Source organism: Pteronotus mesoamericanus, unplaced genomic scaffold (assembly GCF_021234165.1).
Source record: "Pteronotus mesoamericanus isolate MK-2021 breed Mesoamerican mustached bat unplaced genomic scaffold, CSHL_Meso_final scaffold_36, whole genome shotgun sequence".
NCBI classification, from domain to species: Eukaryota; Metazoa; Chordata; class Mammalia; order Chiroptera; family Mormoopidae; genus Pteronotus; species Pteronotus mesoamericanus.
In genome coordinates, this window is record NW_026555313.1 from 9,643,901 (window position 1) to 9,663,332 (window position 19,432).

Consider the following 19,432-nt stretch of genomic DNA (forward strand, 5'->3'; position numbering starts at 1 on the left):
ACTTATCAGGGACAGGGGGAAGGCAAAATAGAGTAAGACAGTGGTAGAGTATTCTATGGGATTCAAAGTACAAATAGTGAACAAATAGGAATTCTATTGGAGAAGTACAGCAATAATTGTGGCATTTCATCCAATCTTCCACTGTTTATAAAAGGTGGAAAAGAAATAAGGCTCTTATAAGAGATGAAATACAGTGTGAGCTGTAGAAAGAAGAGCTCTTATGTGACATGAAATGGAGGAAAAATAGTAAGAGTAAGAGAAAGTAACTTGGTGTAGTGTGAGAGAAATAAAGTTCCACATGACAGTCATAAAGCTCAAGAAGTTGGCAGAATGGATTAAGCCCAGGGAAAGGTGTTGTATGGGATTTGGAATAGCAATAATATGATAAAAAATATATAATCTGAATAAATAGAATAAAAAGTAAAAGACCAAGAGTAGCGAGTTGTTTGAAATACAAGTGAAGTGAAAGATAAAAAATTAAAATGTAATATGAAAGGGAGAATAACCAAAAACCTAAAGTGAACAGTGAAAACAAAGAAAAACTAAACAGAAAGAAGAAAGAGAAACTTTTAAAAATGCAAGTTCTGCTGAAGAAAAAAGTGAAATTTGTCTCAGCTGTTGGTGTTCGGTTCACGTTCTGACTTCTTTCTGAATCTGTCTCTGGTTTTCTTTCAGCTCCAGATCTTAATGTCTTACTCTTGAGAAAAATAAAGAAAAAGAAAAAAGCCTGCCCAGCCAATTTTTGTAGATCTTCCTCATTCCTGCAGACAGAGGAGGGCTGGGCTCCGTTATTTCTTTTCCTGTGGTTTCACAAGAATGGGGGCTCAGTTTGGGCTACACCAATCACAGGTATTCAGTTGTCACTTACTGTCCTCAGCGCTCCATGCAGCCCACACTTTCCACTTTGCACATTTGCACCCCACTGGCACTGATAAACCACTTCACTCTGCACCCCTTTGATCAGTCTCTGAGGTGAACTTGGTGGGAACAAATCGAGCTCACAATATTCCCTCCTTGTTGGCCTGGCAGCTGAGCACACAAAGTCCCTGCCTAGTGCACATCAGTTCCCCTTTTGAAAAAAGTCCCTTTGAGTGCTGCTGCCTTCCAAGCCACTGCTCAGCTTTCCACACAGTCCAACCATCTAGCATGTCCAGAGTCTATCTGGGTCACAGCCAGTTGAGGCCCACCTCATCTCTCAGCTCCAGATGTCACCAGGATCTCTCAAATTTACTGGCAAGGCCCCGGCCAGTGACCACTGCCTCAACCTGGGTACTCTGCCTGCTGTGTCTCCCTTGCTGCCTTTTTAATTTTTCCCCAAGGATTTTATGCATCAACGTCTCTCCTGGTGCAGGTCTGGGAATTCCATGCCTTGAGAGGGGAGGGAGCCCCTGGCCTGCTATCACTGACCCTGCTCTCCTCCAATGTACCTATGGCAGCCACAGCCTCCTTTGCCAGGCCAGGGGACCTTTTCCATTAGGCTATAAAACCTCCGTTCTGCCCATTTTGAAGCATCCTCTGCACAACTGGGCTTCCAAATCTCATATTGGCTGAGATCCTGCTGGCTGTTCACTTTGTTTTTTCAGAAAATTGGCTAAGTATCCCAGTTGGGTGCATGAGCAAGTGGGCTCATCTCCCACCTACATACTGCCATATTCAACTCAGCCTGCTGTGTAGATTTTAATCTAAAGGTTTTCTTGGGTTGTTTTTATCTTTACTTTGCTACTTACCTGATCCAGTTTGCAGCACAATCTTTTACTTTTTACCACAGGGAAACTTGTAGAAAAGAAAGCAGAAATTGCATGTACATTGCTCCCTTTACACATTTATATTTATTCAATTATTTCTGAAATGCTAAGGACTTCACATGAGGGTTTCTGTATAAGCCAAGGTCACACACCGCTGAGTTGACATGGCCTTAAAACCACAGAAAGATGGCCAGGCCTTATACCTAGGGATATAGAACCATAAGCATTGATCCTGGGAGCTAAGTAGGGAATGACTACATAGCAAAGGACCACTGTATCTTCAAAATGAAGATACTAAAAACCTGGAAACATTGCAAATGTATATTACAGGCTCTTGCATGAGTAAACAAATTGTGTTAAATGTATATGTGGTGGTTCTACTCAGCAATAAAAGAGGAGCAAATTACTGATATATGTAATAACCTTGATGGAAACATTATGCTTATATTATGAGTGGAAGAAGCCATATACAATAGAATACATACTCTATGATTCCAATTATATAAAATTCTAGAGTAGGAACAACTAATGTATTTTGATAGAAATCAGATCACTGTTTCCCACAAGAGGAGGTAGAGAAAAATTGAGTGAAAAAGACATGAAGGGACATTCTGGAGTCATGGAAATGTTCTGCACTTTGAGGGTGTTATTCTGCCACATAAATTTGTCCCAAATAATTAGATTATATCTTTAAAAGACATATATTTTATGTTATATAAATTATATTGTTGAATTTCAAAAACTAAAATCAATGGTCATAATGATATAATAGATTGGAAAGGATCTGTTGCTCTTATTTTTATGAACATACTCAAGACTCCAAAAGAAAGTTGAAACCCATAATAGAACTTTAGTGACTAAAATGGAATTCCCTACATTTGGATGGGTACTTGTAGACAGAATGGAAATAAATTTAAGAAATGATAAGTTTATCAACTCAGATATGTACCTAGAAAATAGTTACATACATACAATAGCTATTTGAAAAACAATAAATTAATGGAGCAGTATAATTACTATTAGTATTTTAAAGAAATCATACTGATAAAAATCCTCATGTCAGAATTGCCTGTGATAATCTCTACAACAACATCAATTTTAATAAAAGTATGTAGTATGAAAAGCTCTTACATAGAAGGTAGAAGACCACTGTGTATACTCTGTTTATGCTATTTTAAACACTTTGAAAGACACTTACACTCTCAGTTTATGTATCTCTTATTCTTCTTTATTATTTTAAGAATATTGGGGCATTGAGATTAATGCATCTTACTAAGAGCACTAACCTATGCATGTTATTTTATTTTTTCTTTGTTTAAATCCTTCTCTTTCATGCAGGTTATCAGCATGGACTTTGAGATCCAAAATATTGGGATCAACTTCCATTCATTATATAAAGGCTTTGGACAACTTATTTAATATTTCTGTGCTTCTGTTATCTCATCTGTAGGTGTTTATGTGTGTATGAGTGGGGTGTGGATTCATAATTGTTCTTACTTTTTGTAATAGAATTGTATGGATTAAGACCATGCCACAGTGCCTTCTGTGTATAGTAGTCATGAGTCATATATCAGAAGCCAGGAATGTAAAAATATACTTCTTTGCAAATTGCTTCAAAATTTTTCATATGCTTTATTTCATTGTCTCATGAAAACTGTGTTTGTTAAATAGGTTAAATAAACACTGATTCCATTTTATGAATAAGAAAACCAGGTGTAAAAATATGGTTAGTTCAGAAACTTGGCAAACACAAGTTGTAGAACTTGGATGAGAAATGTGCTCTCCTCCTTATTCAGTAGAGTCCTCTGCCACATAACAACACTTCAACGAACAACGGACAGTATACATGAGGGTGGTCCATGAAGAAATAGAGCTGAATTTCCTGTAAGAAATGGAAGAATTTGTGGTAGCAGAAGAATTTGTTTTAAGAAATTATAGTTTATGTACAATATTACATTAGTTTTAGGTGTACATCTCCAGGATTAGATGTTTATATAACTTGGATTGTGATTACCCTGAGAAATCTAGTATCCACCAAACACAATAAATAGTTATTAGAATATTATCAACTATACTTCCTATGCTTTATATCCCATTGACTACTCTGTAACAACCAATTGAACTTCTAAATCCTTTCAACTTTTTCACCCATCCTCCCAGCCCTTCTACCATTTGGCAACAAATATTACTCGGCACCTGAGTCTATTTCTGTACTTCTTGTTCATGTTATAAATTTATTTCAAATGCTTTAAGTTTATAATAAAATTAATGGAGGTAAAAGGTAATTACTGTTAATCTAATGTATTTTAAAAAATATATATCCATTTATTTATTTATTTACATAATTTTCATAGTCATGCCAATAGACATTAGAGGTAGAAGGAATAATGAAAAGAAGGAAAGAAAGAAGGAAGAATGAGAGAAAAGAGGAAGAGCCTTTTTTTCTCTTCTTCAGGACCTCTCAACTGCACTGCATAGGGGGAGGATAATGAAGAATATTAAATGTATTAAGTAGAATGGACTATGAGCAGAATGCTAAATGCTAACATCAAGATGCATACTAGATGAATTCATGACACCAAACATTGATTATGTAAATATGTGAGGAAGAGCTTTCATAGTGGTTTAAGTAAGTAAAGTTTTAGGGTTTATTTTACTACAAGTTTAACATCATCCAACAGTATGATGTACTTGCTAATAAAGTAACATAACCTCTGTTTCAAAATAAATACATGTTCTCAATATTTGGATGATCTGTCAGAAGCTAAACTATTTACTCAAGAAAGTTATATTCAATTTGGAAGAGAAATTTGAAGAAATGATTATATATATATAGATATATAAATATATAGATATATAGATATATATATAAATCCCAGACAACATGAAAAATGTTTACTGTGGGTAACGTAAAATAGAATTAGAATAAGTGTATTGGACAAAACTATAAAAGTCATTATTAGGAGGAAGAAATGTTCTCTTTCATGATACATGAGTCCAGAGAACAAGGAAAAATATGAAAGAGAAATACTGGGTTTTTATCAGAGTTAATTTTTTTTTAGTTAAGGAATAAGGTCTTTGTTTATGTAGTGAATGCCCCATCCACTGAAATACCTAAGAAAACATGCAGGGGACAGCCACCCTTAATAGATTTATTACAGAACTTTCTCAACTTGATGACATGTTCACTTCCATGGTCTCTAAATTTCCTCCAGATCTAAGGTCTTTTTACTGTAAGAGAAAAAGGTCACTTTCTGATTAAATAACTTGAGGACTGAGGGTGAAAAACTTTCCCAGGACAAATAAACAATGATTATTTCATAAGAAAGAAGCTGGATTGCTTAATAGGCAAACAAATATAAAGTTTGCCGTTTAAGGAATCAAGCACATATTGATCTTGTCAAGACTCAGTAAATCTGAGAGCATTTTTTTCAGAATAGATGCATGAAACATTTTAAAGATCTTCCTTGTCACCTTGGACCTGGGATTTCCTTGGGCCGCCTTCAACACTGTGAGAAATGAAACGGTTTGCATTTAAATTTTCGTGGCGGAGACTGGCTACTGTTCGACGGGACACTGCCTTCTTCTTCCTGGGCACACAGCTAGCCTGTGCTGCCCAGAACCGTAGCAGTTCGGTGTGGCCACGTGACTGAGCTCAAAGCAAGGATTGCAAGCAGGATTATGGTGTGACATAGCCATACCAAGCCCAGCACAATCCCTCACAAATGATTCTCCGTATTTCTTCCAATGCCATTAAGTGATGGTTAAGACCACAGCTGTTTTGGCATTTTATAGGACAGATATCAGAGTCATAGGATGGATGATGTCTAAGTATCTGACTTAGCACTCGGTGGAGAGATGCCTGCTGATGAAGTTCGCCCACTCACGAACGAGACATAGGCGTCTATTGTATCCGTGCCATTAAAAACGTTTGAATTACTGCAGCAGCATTCTGTACCATCTTAACTGATATGGGCGTGTGTAGTGTTATAGTCATCCTTAAATTCTTGCCTAACTTTAATGTGGTGGTAGAGTTTCTTAAATACCTTGTCATCCATAACTTGTGTATAAAGACAGGAAGCTTGTTTGTCTTGTTTGTTACACTCTAAACAGTCTATAGGTCAAGGTCTGTGACACAGTTGCCATATGCTAAATATTTTTCTAATGGTGTAGCAAATAATAACAGTTTGATGAAATCATTGGTAAAATCATGCTCTGACAAATATTTATTGCACGCACACTATGAGTCGACTACTGTTAGATCGGATCATACTTATGAATAAGTCGAGAATGTCCAATGTTTTCAAAAAGCTTAAAGCCCAGTGAGAGACAGTGGTGAATTTATTTTTAAAAACACAAGAGAAAATACAATGAGAGTTATGGCTGAAGAGTCATAGGGACCTGTGGGAATAGGGGCGTGAACTATAGCAGTAAAATTAGAAGAGGCTTGACAGATCTGAATTTGAGAGTGGAATCAAGAAAACTGGGCCACTGCTTGAAAGGTGTGAGGGAGAGGAAAGAGCTAAACAGCTCAGGTAATGTTTTCGGTTTAAATAACTTGGCGATGGTGGCACCAGGAACCAAAGAGTGAAAACCCAAGGAAGAGCAACATATGGGGAAGAATAAATGGCAAACTCAGCTCTGGATATGTATAAAAAATGGGGTCTGTGGGAGATGAGTGCATATGTTCAGTAGCCACTAGGATAGTGAAGTATGGCATTCAAGTGGATAGTCACAATTTGCGATACAGGATCATATTTTGTAAGTATAAACATGGTAGTAAAACTGCAAGAATGACTTCTGTGAGAGGAGAATAGAAAAGATAAAAAGGCATAGGATTAATCCAGGAGACACAAGCATTATCTCCTCACTCCAGGGTTATCCCATGCATCTGTAGTTAATGTCAAGGAAGAAGAAGTTCAAAAATATTTTCTGTTCAACATACCATATCTGGAAAAGAAAGAATGTCTTCTTGGTAGTCTTGTGTAGTGTGATACTGTTCTTATTGTGAAGTTAAGGAAAGATAAAAAGGCATTAGAATAATCACATCATCTCTGAAGAATCTTTCTGAATGTGCTGGAAATGCCCTATTGAAAATAATTTCCACAAGTTTTGGTCTTGTTCCAAATGTGTTTTACCTGGAACTACACTTTTTCCTAGGAAAGAAAAGCCTTACCACATGAATTACTGGACTTTAACATTTGAAGGAGAACAAAAGAATATCTACAGTGAATCCCTTGATTTCTGCATTCTATCATGAGGTGGAAGTGAGATTCCATCAGCAATAGAATCAAGAATTCTCTTAAAATGTATGTGTCCATGTGGCTCCTGAGGTGACCACTACTATGTAAAAAGCATGTGCAAAGAGAAGTTGTCTAATCCAGAGCTGCCTTGGACTTTAGAGAAAACTAAAAAGAGACATTTAAACTTAGACAGTTAACCTTGCCAAGATTTATCACAGCAGAAAATTATGATGAGGTGATTCACTGGTCTACCCTCAATCACTGGTAAGTCAATTTCCTAAGTGCCATAGAACAAGAAAGTGGTAGAGCTAAGATATAAACAAAAATCTGTCATGACTTTATTCCCAGGCTCTTTTTCATGACTATTCTTCTGGCCCAGAAAAAGCACTATAGATTTATGCGTTTGAAAGGAACCCTGACCACAATTGCTGTAATCTGCACTTCCCTAGTCAGTGTTATACTCAGAGAAACACTGAAAAGCCTCAGTTACTCTATTTGGAGCATTAAATCAATCAAACCTATAATGTGTCAACTGAGATCTTGATTCATTATGATTGTCAATTTCAAAAATTAAATTTAAATTTAAGATTTTGTAAGGATCTCAGTATAACAATACAGATTGGAGAAGCTATGCCACAAAGTTTAAGAATTGTCTGGAGCTAACAAATGTAAAATACTCTGAGTCTCTATTACATAGTTCTTAATTGAAGACAAGATTTCCATAGACAGAATGTGATCTGTAACTCTACTCTGAATGAGGGAGAACCATAGGCTTCCCACAAAATATCAATCCCAAGTTAACAGGCTGCAACTTGTCACATCCTTAGCATGCAGACTGCATGGACAAAATTAATCATCAATACATTCAAGAACATTTTCTGGAGGAGGCCTTGTTTTGGCAGTAGTGTACATGCCAAGAACTTTCTTTTAGAAAGATCTCTCCCACTAGAGTCACTCAAATATGATATGTAATTGCTGTATGGCTCAGCCCTGAAAAAAATTGGCAAGTACATGAGGGAGAGATGAATCCATAAAACCATGATTGTGGAGACAATGTTTGATAAGTGGCGAGGTTGGCTCCAGCCATTAGAGTTACACAGTGGGTTGCACAAGTGCCTCTAGAATTCAAAGACTAGGAATTGAAAGAAATAAGGCAATGAAGAAAATACAATTCTTTTGAATGCTTATAATTATTTATTGATAGTATTTAATTTTGAAAAGAGCATTAATACCCATAGATGACATGTCCTTGTCAGTAAGACATGCATAGCCTTCCCTGATCCCTAGGAAAAATGGCTTTGTGCTTTCAAAGAACAACTTCCTTCTGATTGGATCTGGGAAGCATAAAAGACACCAGTGGCTGGGAATCCACCTGAGCCCCTGTCTCTGCTATGTAAAGGGAATAAAGGACTGTGGAAGGGGCAGGTCAGTTGCCTAGGTACTGTATCAGGAATTTAGAAGAATGGGACATAGAAGGGGTAGCTCTTGCACAATGGCTTACAGCTTTGATACATGCTAGTGGACAATGTTACTCAAGGAAAATGCAGAGGACAACTAGAGGAAAGAGTCCACTTTTAAAAAATCTAATTTTTTGTAAGCATTGAATTGTTACCTGAGTGCCTCACCATCATGAAAATATATTTTATTCTCCTGGGGAGCAAAATTTAAGAGAGAATTTATAAAAATTATTTGAATACAAACCTTAAATCTTCATGGGAATAACTATATAAGTTTCTAAAGACCATTAGGCTTAACTGAATGACTGACTAACTAAACAAATAAATAATGCGCCATGCCAAAAGTATTATAGAGTGTGATATGAAGTTGTTTAGATTGTTTTCAAGAACTTCCACAACTGAGCTATCACATACTTAGGGGGGGAAATGAGTTTTAAGCCAAAGAAGAATACCGAGGCTAAAGGAAGAAGAATGAAGAGTAAAGACACAGAGGGCATACAATACTTCCAAATATTTAGAAATGAGGCCTTGAAGCCAGACATAAAGAAGTTGTCTGTAGACCAACATGACCCATGAAGAAATCAGACATAAGTACAAAGGCACAGGGTCTACGTGAACTTTAGTCTGAGTTGTTGACCTTACCTTAGAAGAACCCCAGCTTTTGTGCAAGTTGCGGGTCAACTTCAACAATTTGATTGATAAAGATTTTGCTTGCCCGTTCCCCCTTCTGAATGACTGAATCGATCAAATCTCTGGCCTTATCCATAGCTGTGTGATTTTCTTTTCTTACTTTCTCCATCTCCTCCTGGTTCAGCACTCTTTCGTCTAACAATCCATCCAACAAGCCATTTATTGTGCCAGTGCTCACTGATTGGATAAATATCTTCCTCTTCGACCTCAGGACCATGTCTGTTTGAAGCACACATATTCCTCAAGTCACTAAAACAACCTCAATTTCTTCTCATGTCAGTAGCAGAGAAGGGCACCTTTATATTTAACCCATTAATTGTCCCCTCCACACAGTTCAGGCATACTGAGAATACTCACATCACTAATACTCCCTCAGTATTATCCACGTGTGCTCACAGCACCACCTGGATTCTGAGATTTACTCTCTCTCAGTTAGTTAGTGCCTGAAAACCAGGCATTATCCTGACAGTGACTCATGTTTGTTCACCTCGGCATAATAAAATAATGAAACAGTGGTAGCCTATTTTCCATGGGGACAACAGCTGCTCTAGTACTTATCTTATAGGGATAATTCAATTATGATTGCAAAATGACATCAGAATAAGAGTAATGACCCAGTTTCTTTGCGGCCCATGCCTTTCTTTTCTAAAAACTATGAAAGTCTTCTGGGCCCCTTCTCTACTTCCTTTTGCCTCCCTTCTCTTTCTTCCTTCTTCCTCACTGCTGCTAGCTTAAATGGTCACAGAACTTAATTATCGCTTTTCAAAAAGCCAGTTACTTTTTAAAAATTTTCCCCAAGTCATGCCCTTTTACACAGTAAAAAACCAAACAAACAAACAAAAACTCACCCACGTTTTCCATGGCTTTTCTTTCTTGTCCTTAACGTGAAATGCGAAAGTGAAAGTAAATTCAAACTTCCTTTTTAGCAGGGTGTGTATACATATTAAGAAGTACCAACTGCTCATACAAATGTATGTCCATGTTTTTTTCCTCCAGAGTAATAATCAGATTGCTTAACCTTAGAGAGCATCAAGGAGTATATATGTGGGAAATTCCTTCACCAGCCTTCAAATCAGGTCAGGATAGGAAGGGAGTAGAGCCTAGAGAATAAGAAAGGAATGAGAAAGTATGTCTATAATTAAACTCACAATAATGAGTCTCTCATTTGTTAGGAAGTATAATCTGGAAAAAAGAACTCATCCATGGGTGTCTTAGTCTATACCTGGTGCTATAAAAAAAAATACTACAGACTGGGTGGCTTGTAAACAAAAGGAATTTATTCCTCACAAATCTGTAGTCTGGAACCACAAGATCAGGCTGCCAGAAGAATCAAATATCTTCTTATTTAAGACTCTATTTTCAGCTGGTTCTCTTTTGTGGAACAATGTAAAGACTAACAGCTCAGACTCTGGAATAAGAATATCTGACTTTGGCATGGAACTGTGAAAAAGCAGGGGGTGAAGCAGGGAAGAGCTGGTGGATTGCTGTGGAGTGAGCTGCACCTACTCCCTCCTTGCAGAAGCTGGAGGTAACAGGAATGCTGGCCACAAGATTCTGCCTCCTGCCCCTCATGGACTGGTTTTCTTCTCTTTGCAGGCCTGATTTAGGTTCAGTATTTGTCTAGACTCTCCAAATGAAGCTCAGCACCTCATTCTGGAGTATATTGGATGCAAGGCTCTCCCTGCTCAAGACCACTGAAATCCTCAGGACTGGCCCAGCCTATGTTGGATCCAGTGACATCATCTGCTCAGAAACTCTTGGAAAAGATGGCGGAGGAGTGAATGGGAGTCACGCTGACCTCCTCCCAAGGCCAAACTGGAATTGCTACTAAATAGTGGAGAAATCGCCTGGAAAACAATAGAACGATAGAGGGAGAGGAGCCTTGGAGCCGCAGACAGACAGTGGAATCAACTTTTACATATTCTAATGGGTGAGAAGTGCGGTGGAGGCTCGAGAGGGTGAGCTGAACACCCACGGGCGCCAGAACCAGAGGGACATTGAAACAGCCAGTTGGATCCCCCTGAGAAGAACAGGGTCCGAATCATAAACAGGGAACCCCAGACTACAGCAGCTGAAACCAGGAAAACGCACAGACAAAATGCAACCCCAAAATCTTAGGGGCGTTCTCTGCCAGAGACAGGTGGCTAAAGATGCAAAGAGACATTTAAAGGGCAAACGCAAAAATTTGCAGTGGCAGCCACCTCCCTTGATCTCTGGGTGGAGGCGGCAGGAAAATGGGCTGGTGCTTGAGGAAAGATTGGTGAAGAAAATTTTGTAAAGAGAACAGAGACTGTGGCCAGCAGAGCCCTGGCCATAACTCACCCCCCCACTCTGCAGTTACCACCTTGCCCAGGCATAAGAGAATCAATTAACCTGCCTTTTGTGCACCCCCCACACAGCTTGTACACGTGTGAGCTGGGGGCTGAGTGCAGAATGGCTGGAAGAAATAGAGGATCCCTGGCCAAAGGGGACACACAGCTGCATAGAGACCCTTGAGACCCTGGGGACGGAGGGGTTGAGGAAAGAACTGGAGGATTATCGGAGATCCCCAGAGCAGAGTCCCTCCCCATTCCTACTCCCCATTTGTGCAGGCAGGCCACAGCCCGGGAAGCAGAAGCAGGCGCTCTGTGGTGGTCCACAGAAATAGTGGATCCCTAGCTGAAGGGGTCACAGAGCTGTACAGAGACCCTTGGGGAGAGACTGGAGAAAGGATTAACCAGAGTCCCAGAGCTGACTTCTTCCGATTTCCATAGTCTCCATTTGACGAGGGCAGGCCATGCCCCCAAAGAGCCAAAAGTGGGGAAAGCACACAATAGAAGACCCTAACTGACCAGTACCGGATGCGAGCCGGGCAACATGCAAGCATATGAGGTCGGGTGAGTATGCCGGGCAAGGGCCCAGGAGCGCCCAGCCAGCGAGTGCGCTCAAGGAGCTGGCGTGAGAGTGCAGAGCTATCCGCAGAAAAAGTGGATCCCTGGCTGAAGGGATCACAAAGCTGCCCAAAGCAGGAGTCAGATGCAGACAGTAGATTCCTGGAGGGCTCAAACAAATGACCCAGGTCAGATAGGGTCAACAACTGACATCATAAGAGCAAGGCCCAGAAAGAAAAGTAAAGAAAAAATAAATAAATAAATGAAAGACCTGCCTACTACCATAGAAGTTTAATCTACAAAGTCAGGAAATCTAGACGGATTAATTGAAGCAGAAGCAAAATCAACCAATCAATCAATCAATCAATCTCACAAAAATAGGAAGAAAAAGACATTCCCCTCAAATGAAGGGAAAGGAGGAGTCCCCACTGAGAGAGCTAAATGAAATAGAGGCAAGAGAACAATCAGATATTGAATTCAAAACAATGGCTCTAAGGAAGCTCAATGAGCTCAGCCAGCTCAGAGATAACTATGAGAAACTGCAGAGAAACTATCAGGATCTTACAGCAAACTATATCAGCCTGGAAAAGGACATAGAAACTATCAAGAAGACACAAGAGGATATGAAGAATACTATTTCTGAATTGAGGAACACGTAGAAAGAATCAAAAGTAGGCTGGATGAAGCCGAGGATCGAATCAGTGAGATGGAAGACAAGGTAGAAAGAAGCTCCCAGAAAGAACAAGAAATGGAAAAATGGCTCAAAAGGAATGAAGAGGCATATAGGGAAATGCAGGACAACCTGAAATGCAATAATATCCGTATACTAGGGATCCCAGAAGGAGAAGAAGAGGAGCAAGGGATAGAGAACCTCTTTGAAAAAGTAATGATGGAAAATTTCCACAATGGGAGGAGAGAAAAAGTCTCATGGATCCAGGAAGCACAGAGGGCCCCACTCAAGAGGGACCCAAGGAGGCCCTCTCCAAGACACATCATCATTAAAATGGCAACTATCAAATACAAAGTGAGAATCCTAAAGGCAGCAAAGGAGAAAGAAATAACAATATGCAAGGGAGCCCCGATATGGCTAGAAGCTGACTTCTCAACAGAAACACTACAGCCAGAAGGGAATAGCAAGAAATAGTCCAAGTAATGGAAAGCAAGGGCGTACAACCAAGGCTGCTCTACCCAGCAAGGATCTCAATTAAAATAGAAGGAGAAATGAGGAGTTTCCCAGACAAAAGAAGGCTAAAAAAATACATCTCCACCAAACCAGCACTACAAGATATGCTAAAGGGACAGTTTTAAGATGAAGAAAAAGAGTGAGAAAAAGAAAAACACAGGTACAAGGAGAAAAAATGAATAGGTTTCTCTCAGTAATAATTCTCAATGTAAATGGACTAAATGCTCCAATCAAAAGACACAGGATAGCTGAATGGATAAGAAAACATGACCCACACATATGCTGCCTACAGGAGACCCACCTCAGAGCAAAAGACCTACACGGATTGAAAGTAAAGGGATGGAAAAAAATATGCCAAGCAAATGGGCAAGAGAAGAAAATAGGGGTAGTAATACTTATTTCAGACAAAGTAGATTTCAAAACAAAGGCCATAAAAAGAGACCCAGAGGGGCACTTTATAAGACTTAAAGGAAGACTCCATCAAGAAGACATAAACATAGTAAACTTATATGCTCCCAATATAGGAGCTCCCAAATATATAAGGAAAATCTTGGAGGACTTCAATAAAGATATAGACAGCGACCCATTGATAGGAGGGGATTTTAATACCCCGCTGTCAAAAATGGATACATTTTCCAAACAAAACATCAACAAGGATATTGTGGAGCTGAATGATGCACTGAATCAAATAGACTTAACTGACATATATAGAACCTTACATCCCAAAGAAGCAAAATACACATTCTTTTCAAATGCACTTGGAACTTTTTCAAAGATAGACCACATGATAGGACACAAAACAAGCCTCAACAAATTCAGGAAAATTGAAATAATACTAAGCTTTTTCTCAGACCACAAGGGCTTGAAGCTGGAAATCAACCTCAAAGAGAAGCTTCAAAAACTTGCAAACTCATGGAGACTGAACAATAGACTATTAAACAATGAATGGGTCAATAATGAGATCAGAGAAGAAATTAGAAAATTTCTGGAAAGAAATGAAAATTAACATACAACAGTCCAAATCCTATTGGACACAGCGAAGGCAGTCTTGAGAGGGAAGTTCATAGCAATACAGGCCTACCTGAAAAAGGTAGAAACATTTCAAATAAAAGACCTCACACTACAACTTGAAGAACTGGAGAAACAACAACAAATAAATCCCAGAGCAAGCAGAAGGAAGGAAATAATCAAAAAGAGCAGAACTGAATAGCATAGAGATGAAAAGAACAATTCAAAGGATCAACCAATCCAGAAGCTGGTTCTTTGAAAAGATAAATAAAATTGACAAGCCTTTAAGTGGACTCATCAAGAAAAAAAGGGAGAGGACCCAAATTAATAATATCAGAAATGAAAGAGAAGAAATAACAACTGATACCACAGAAATACAAAGGATTGTAAGAAACTACTATGAACAATTATATGCCAAGAAATTTGAAAACCTGGATGAAATGGATAAATTTCTAGAAAAGTATAATCTTCCAACGCTGAAGGAGGAAGAAACAGAAAGCTTGAACAGACTGATAACAGCTGGGGAATTTGAAGCAGTAATCAAGAAACTCCCAGCACACAAAAAGCCTGGGCCGGACAGTTTCACAGGAGAATTTTACAAAACATTTAAGGAAAAGCTAACTCCTGTCTTTCTCAGACTATTCCAAAAAATCGAAGAGGAGGGAAGACTCTTAGACTATATTTATGAGGCCAGCATCACCCTAATCCCAAAACCAGATAAAGACCCTACAAAGAAAGAAAACTACAGGCTAATTTCACTGATGAACATAGATGCTAAAATCGTCAACAAAATATTGGCAAACTGCATCCAGCAATACCTTAAAAAGATTATCCATCACGATCAAGTGGGATCCATCTCAGGGATGCAGGGGTGGTTCAATATACGCAAATCAATAAATGTAATACATCACATAAATAAAAGGAAAGACAAAAACCACATGATCATCTCGAAAGACGCAGAAAAAGCATTTGATAAGGTACAGCACCCATTCATGATCAAAACACTCAGCAAAATGGAAATAAATGGAGCATTTCTCAACGTAATAAAGGCCATATATGAAAAACCTACAGCCAACATCATATTCAATGGGCAAAAACTGAAACTTTCCCACTAAGATCGGGAAAAAGACAAGGATGTCCGCTTTCACCGCTTCTTTTCAACCTGTTATTGGAAGTCCTAGCCACAGGGGTCAGACAAGAAAAAGAAATAAAAGGCATCCAAAGAGGAAAGGAGGAAGTAAAGCTATCATTGTTTGCAGATGACATAATAGTGTGCATAGAAAACCCACCAAGAAACTATTCAATCTAATTAGTGAATTTGGCAGAACAGCACGATACAAAGTCAATATTCAGAAATCAAAGGTATTTATGTACACCAGCAATGAAATAGAAGAATAAATCAGAAAAAAAATCATTCAAAATAGCAGCAAGAAAAATAAAGTACCTAGGACTAAATTTAACCAAGGAGGTAAAAGACCTGTACGCAGAAGTGTATACAACGTTGAAGAAAGAAATGAAGGAAGACACAAATAAATGGAAGCATGTATCGTGCTAATGGACTGGAAGAACTAACATCATCAAAATGTCCATACTACCCAAAGCAATTTGTGAATTCAATGCAATCCCTATTAAGATATCAATGACATATTTCACAGAAATAGAACAGATATTTCAAAATTTAAATGGAACCATAAACGACCCTGAAATTTTGAGAAAGAAACACAAAGTAGGAGGGATCAGAGTACCAGATATCAAACTATATTACAAATCCACTATACTCAAAACAATCTGGTACTGGCACAAGAACAGACCCATAGACCAGTGGAAAGAATAAAAAGCCAGGAAATAAGCCCAGGTCTATATGGGCATCTAATATTTGACAAAGGGGGCAGAAACATAAAATGGAGCAATAACAGCCTCTTCAACAAATGGTGTTGGGAGAGCTGGACGGCTACATGCAAAAAATTGAAATGGGATCATCAGCTGACACCATACACAAAAATAAACTCAAGATGGATAAAAGACTTAAATATAAGTCGCAACACCATAAAAGTCCTAGAAGAGAACATTGGCAGGAAACTCTCAGATATCCCACACAGCAATTTTTTCACCAATATGTCTCCTGAAACAAGGGACATAAACGAAAGAATAAACAAGTGGGACCTCATCAAAATAAGAAGCTTCTGTGCGGCAAAAGAAAACATCAGCAAAATGAAAAGGGAGGTAACCCTATGGGAAAATATATTTGCTAATGATACATCAGATAGAGGTTTGATCTCCAAAATATAAAGAACTCACTCGACTCCACTCCAAGAAGACAAATGATCCAATCAAAAAATGGGGAAAGGACCTGGGCAGATGCTTTTCCAAGGAGGAGATACAGAGGGCCCAGAGACATTTGAAAGGGTGCTTGACATCACTAGCCATCAGCAAAATGCAGATCAAAAACACAATGAGATATCACCTCACACCAGTCAGAGTGGCCATCATAAACAGATCAACAAAGAACAGGTGCTGGCGAGGCTGTGGAGAAAAGGGAACCCTAGCACACTGTTGGTGGGAATGCAGACTGGTACAGCCATTGTGGAAAGCAGTGTGGAATTTCCTCAAAAAGCTAAAAATGGAACTGCTTTTTGACCCAGTGATTTCCCTAAGAAAATTAGGACAAGTATAATAGCATAATCAATAACATATATTTACAAATATATCTGAGAGCACTGAACATTGCCTTTTAATTTATTTTTCTTCATGTAAAATCTTTTCTTTCATACAGCTCATCTGCCATGGACTATGAGATCCCAAATTCCTGGTATCAACTTCCATTTATTAGCTGTAAAATTTGGATAACTTATTTAACATCTCTGTGCTTCTGTTTTCTCATCTGTGTGTGTGTATGGGTAGGTCGTGGATTTATAGTTATTTTTACATATTGTGATGGAATAGCACGAGTTAAGACCATGCCACAGTGCCTTTTATGTACAGTAGTCATGAGTCATATTTTAGAAGCCAGAAATGTCAAAATGTACTTCTTTGTAAAGAGCCTGAAAAGTTTTCATATGCTTTATTTCATTGTCTGTCATGAAAATTAAGTAAGTTTAATAGGTTAAATAAGCATTGATTCCATTCTATGAATAAGAAGACCAGGTTAAAAAAAGTTGGTTCAGAAACTTGGCAAACACAAATTGTAGAACTTGGGTGAGAAGCATGCTCTCCTCCTCATTTAATACAGTCGTGTGCCACCTAAGGATGCTTCAGTTAACTAAGGACAGCATATATGCATATGATCCCTAAATAATAGAACAGAGCTTAATTTTCTATAAGAAATGGAAGGATGTGTTTCCAGAGAATTTTTTTAAAATTATAGTTGACCTACAATATATTAGTTCTAGATATACATCCCCCTGATTCATTGTTTATATGACTTGATATGTAATCACTCTGATAAATCTAGTACCCATCTGACATTATATATTGTTATTAAAATATTTTTGCCTATATTTCTTATGTTGTACTTGATATCCTATTGACTATTCTGTAACCTCGAAAGGATTCATACTTCTAAATCCTTTCACTTTTTTACCCATCCCCACAATCCCCGCCCATCTGACAACTTTCAAAATCTCTGTATCTACATGTCTGTTTATTTACTTCTTGTTCAATTATTTTTATTTTTATTTTTTTAATTAATGGAGTTTTATTTATTTATTTTCTTTTTTCTTGTTTATGTTATTACAGTTGTCCCAGTTTTCCCCCTTTGTCCCCATTACCCGGCCCCCCACATCTCCCTCAGTCAATCCCGATACCATTGTTCATGTCCAAGGGCCGTGAATGTAAGTTCTTTGGCTACTCCATTTCCTATAATGTACTTTATATCCTATTGCTATTTTGTAACTACCCATTTGTACTTCAGAATCTCCTCACCTTTTCACCCATTCACCCACAACTCCCCTCCCATCTGGCAACCATCAAAATATTCTCTGTGTCAATGATTCTGATTCTGTTCTGCTTGTATTTCTATTTTGTTTTTTAGAATCAAGCATTGATAGATATGTACTTATTGTCCTTCTATTGTTCATATTTTTGATCTTGTTCTTCTTAAATAAGACACTTTAACATTTTATGTAGTACTGATTTGGTGATATTTAACTCCTAAAGCATTTTCTTGAGTTGGAATCTATCTGTCCTTCAATTCTAAATGATAGCTTTGCGTGGTAGAGTATTCCTGTGTGCAGGTCTCTGCTTTTCATCACTTTGAATAATTCTTGCCAATTCCTTCTGGCCTGAAATGTTTTACAGGCCTGTAATCACAACTGCTTGGAAGGCTGAGGCCATAGATTTGCTTGAACCTAGGAGTTCTGGGTTGAAGTGCACTATGCCAATTTGGTATCTGTACTAAGTTATGCATCATTATGCTGGACTCCTGGAAGGAAGGGTGAACTAGCTCAGGTTGGAAATGGAGGGGGTCAAAACTCCCATGTTGATCAGTATTTTGATTTTTAGATTCTACATATAAGTGAAAATATATGATATTTGCATTCTCTTTCTGACAAATTTCATTTAACATAAGACCCTTGAGATCTATCTATGCTGTTTTAAATGGAAAGATTTTATTCTTTTTTATGGTTCAATCATATTCCATTGTACATATCCACCACATCTTTTTTCTTCATATATCTATTGCTAGACACTTAGATTGCTTCTATATTTTGGCTGTTGTAAATAATGCTGTGACGATGTATGACTGTATGTCTATTTTTCTTCTTTTTGATTTAGTGTTTTGGGATCTTTGGATAAATCCCCAGAAGTGGAATTGCTGGGTTCTTCTCTTTCTCTTATTATAGTCTTTGTTCTAATGTGTTTTGGGGACTGGTATTAGTATTGTTTCTTCCGATTTTTTATTTTTAGTTTCCATTTTCATGAAATCTTTTTCCTTCCCTTTACTTTCAGTTTGTGTGTATCTTTCAAACAGAAGTAAGTCTCTTATAGAAAGAAAATGTAAAAGTCTTGTTTTGTTATCCATTCACTCACCCTGTGTCTTTTGATTGAACCATTGCATTTGCCTTAAAGTAATTTTTCTAATGTTTATTTTATTTTCATTCAAGAGAGAAGGGAAAGGAGAAAAGGAGAGAAACATATGAAAGAAATAAACATTGATTGGCTGCCTCCTACACGCACCCCGACTTGGTATGTAGCCCATAGCCTAGGTATGTACCCTGACTGGACTCAACCTGGTGAC

The 19,432-nt window shown here is 38.1% G+C and overlaps 1 protein-coding gene across 1 annotated transcript; it reads right to left on the bottom strand.

The window, feature by feature from the left end:
* Positions 1-3,381: 3,381 nt before the first annotated feature.
* Positions 3,382-10,040, bottom strand: CARD16 (caspase recruitment domain family member 16). Its single transcript, XM_054592634.1, has 3 exons — positions 9,984-10,040; positions 9,088-9,354; positions 3,382-3,627 (listed from the first exon to the last, which is right to left on the bottom strand). The coding sequence occupies exons 1-2, from the start codon at positions 9,994-9,996 to the stop codon at positions 9,089-9,091; spliced, it is 279 nt and encodes a 92-aa protein (XP_054448609.1). The 5' UTR covers positions 9,997-10,040; the 3' UTR covers positions 3,382-3,627; position 9,088.
* Positions 10,041-19,432: the final 9,392 nt, after the last annotated feature.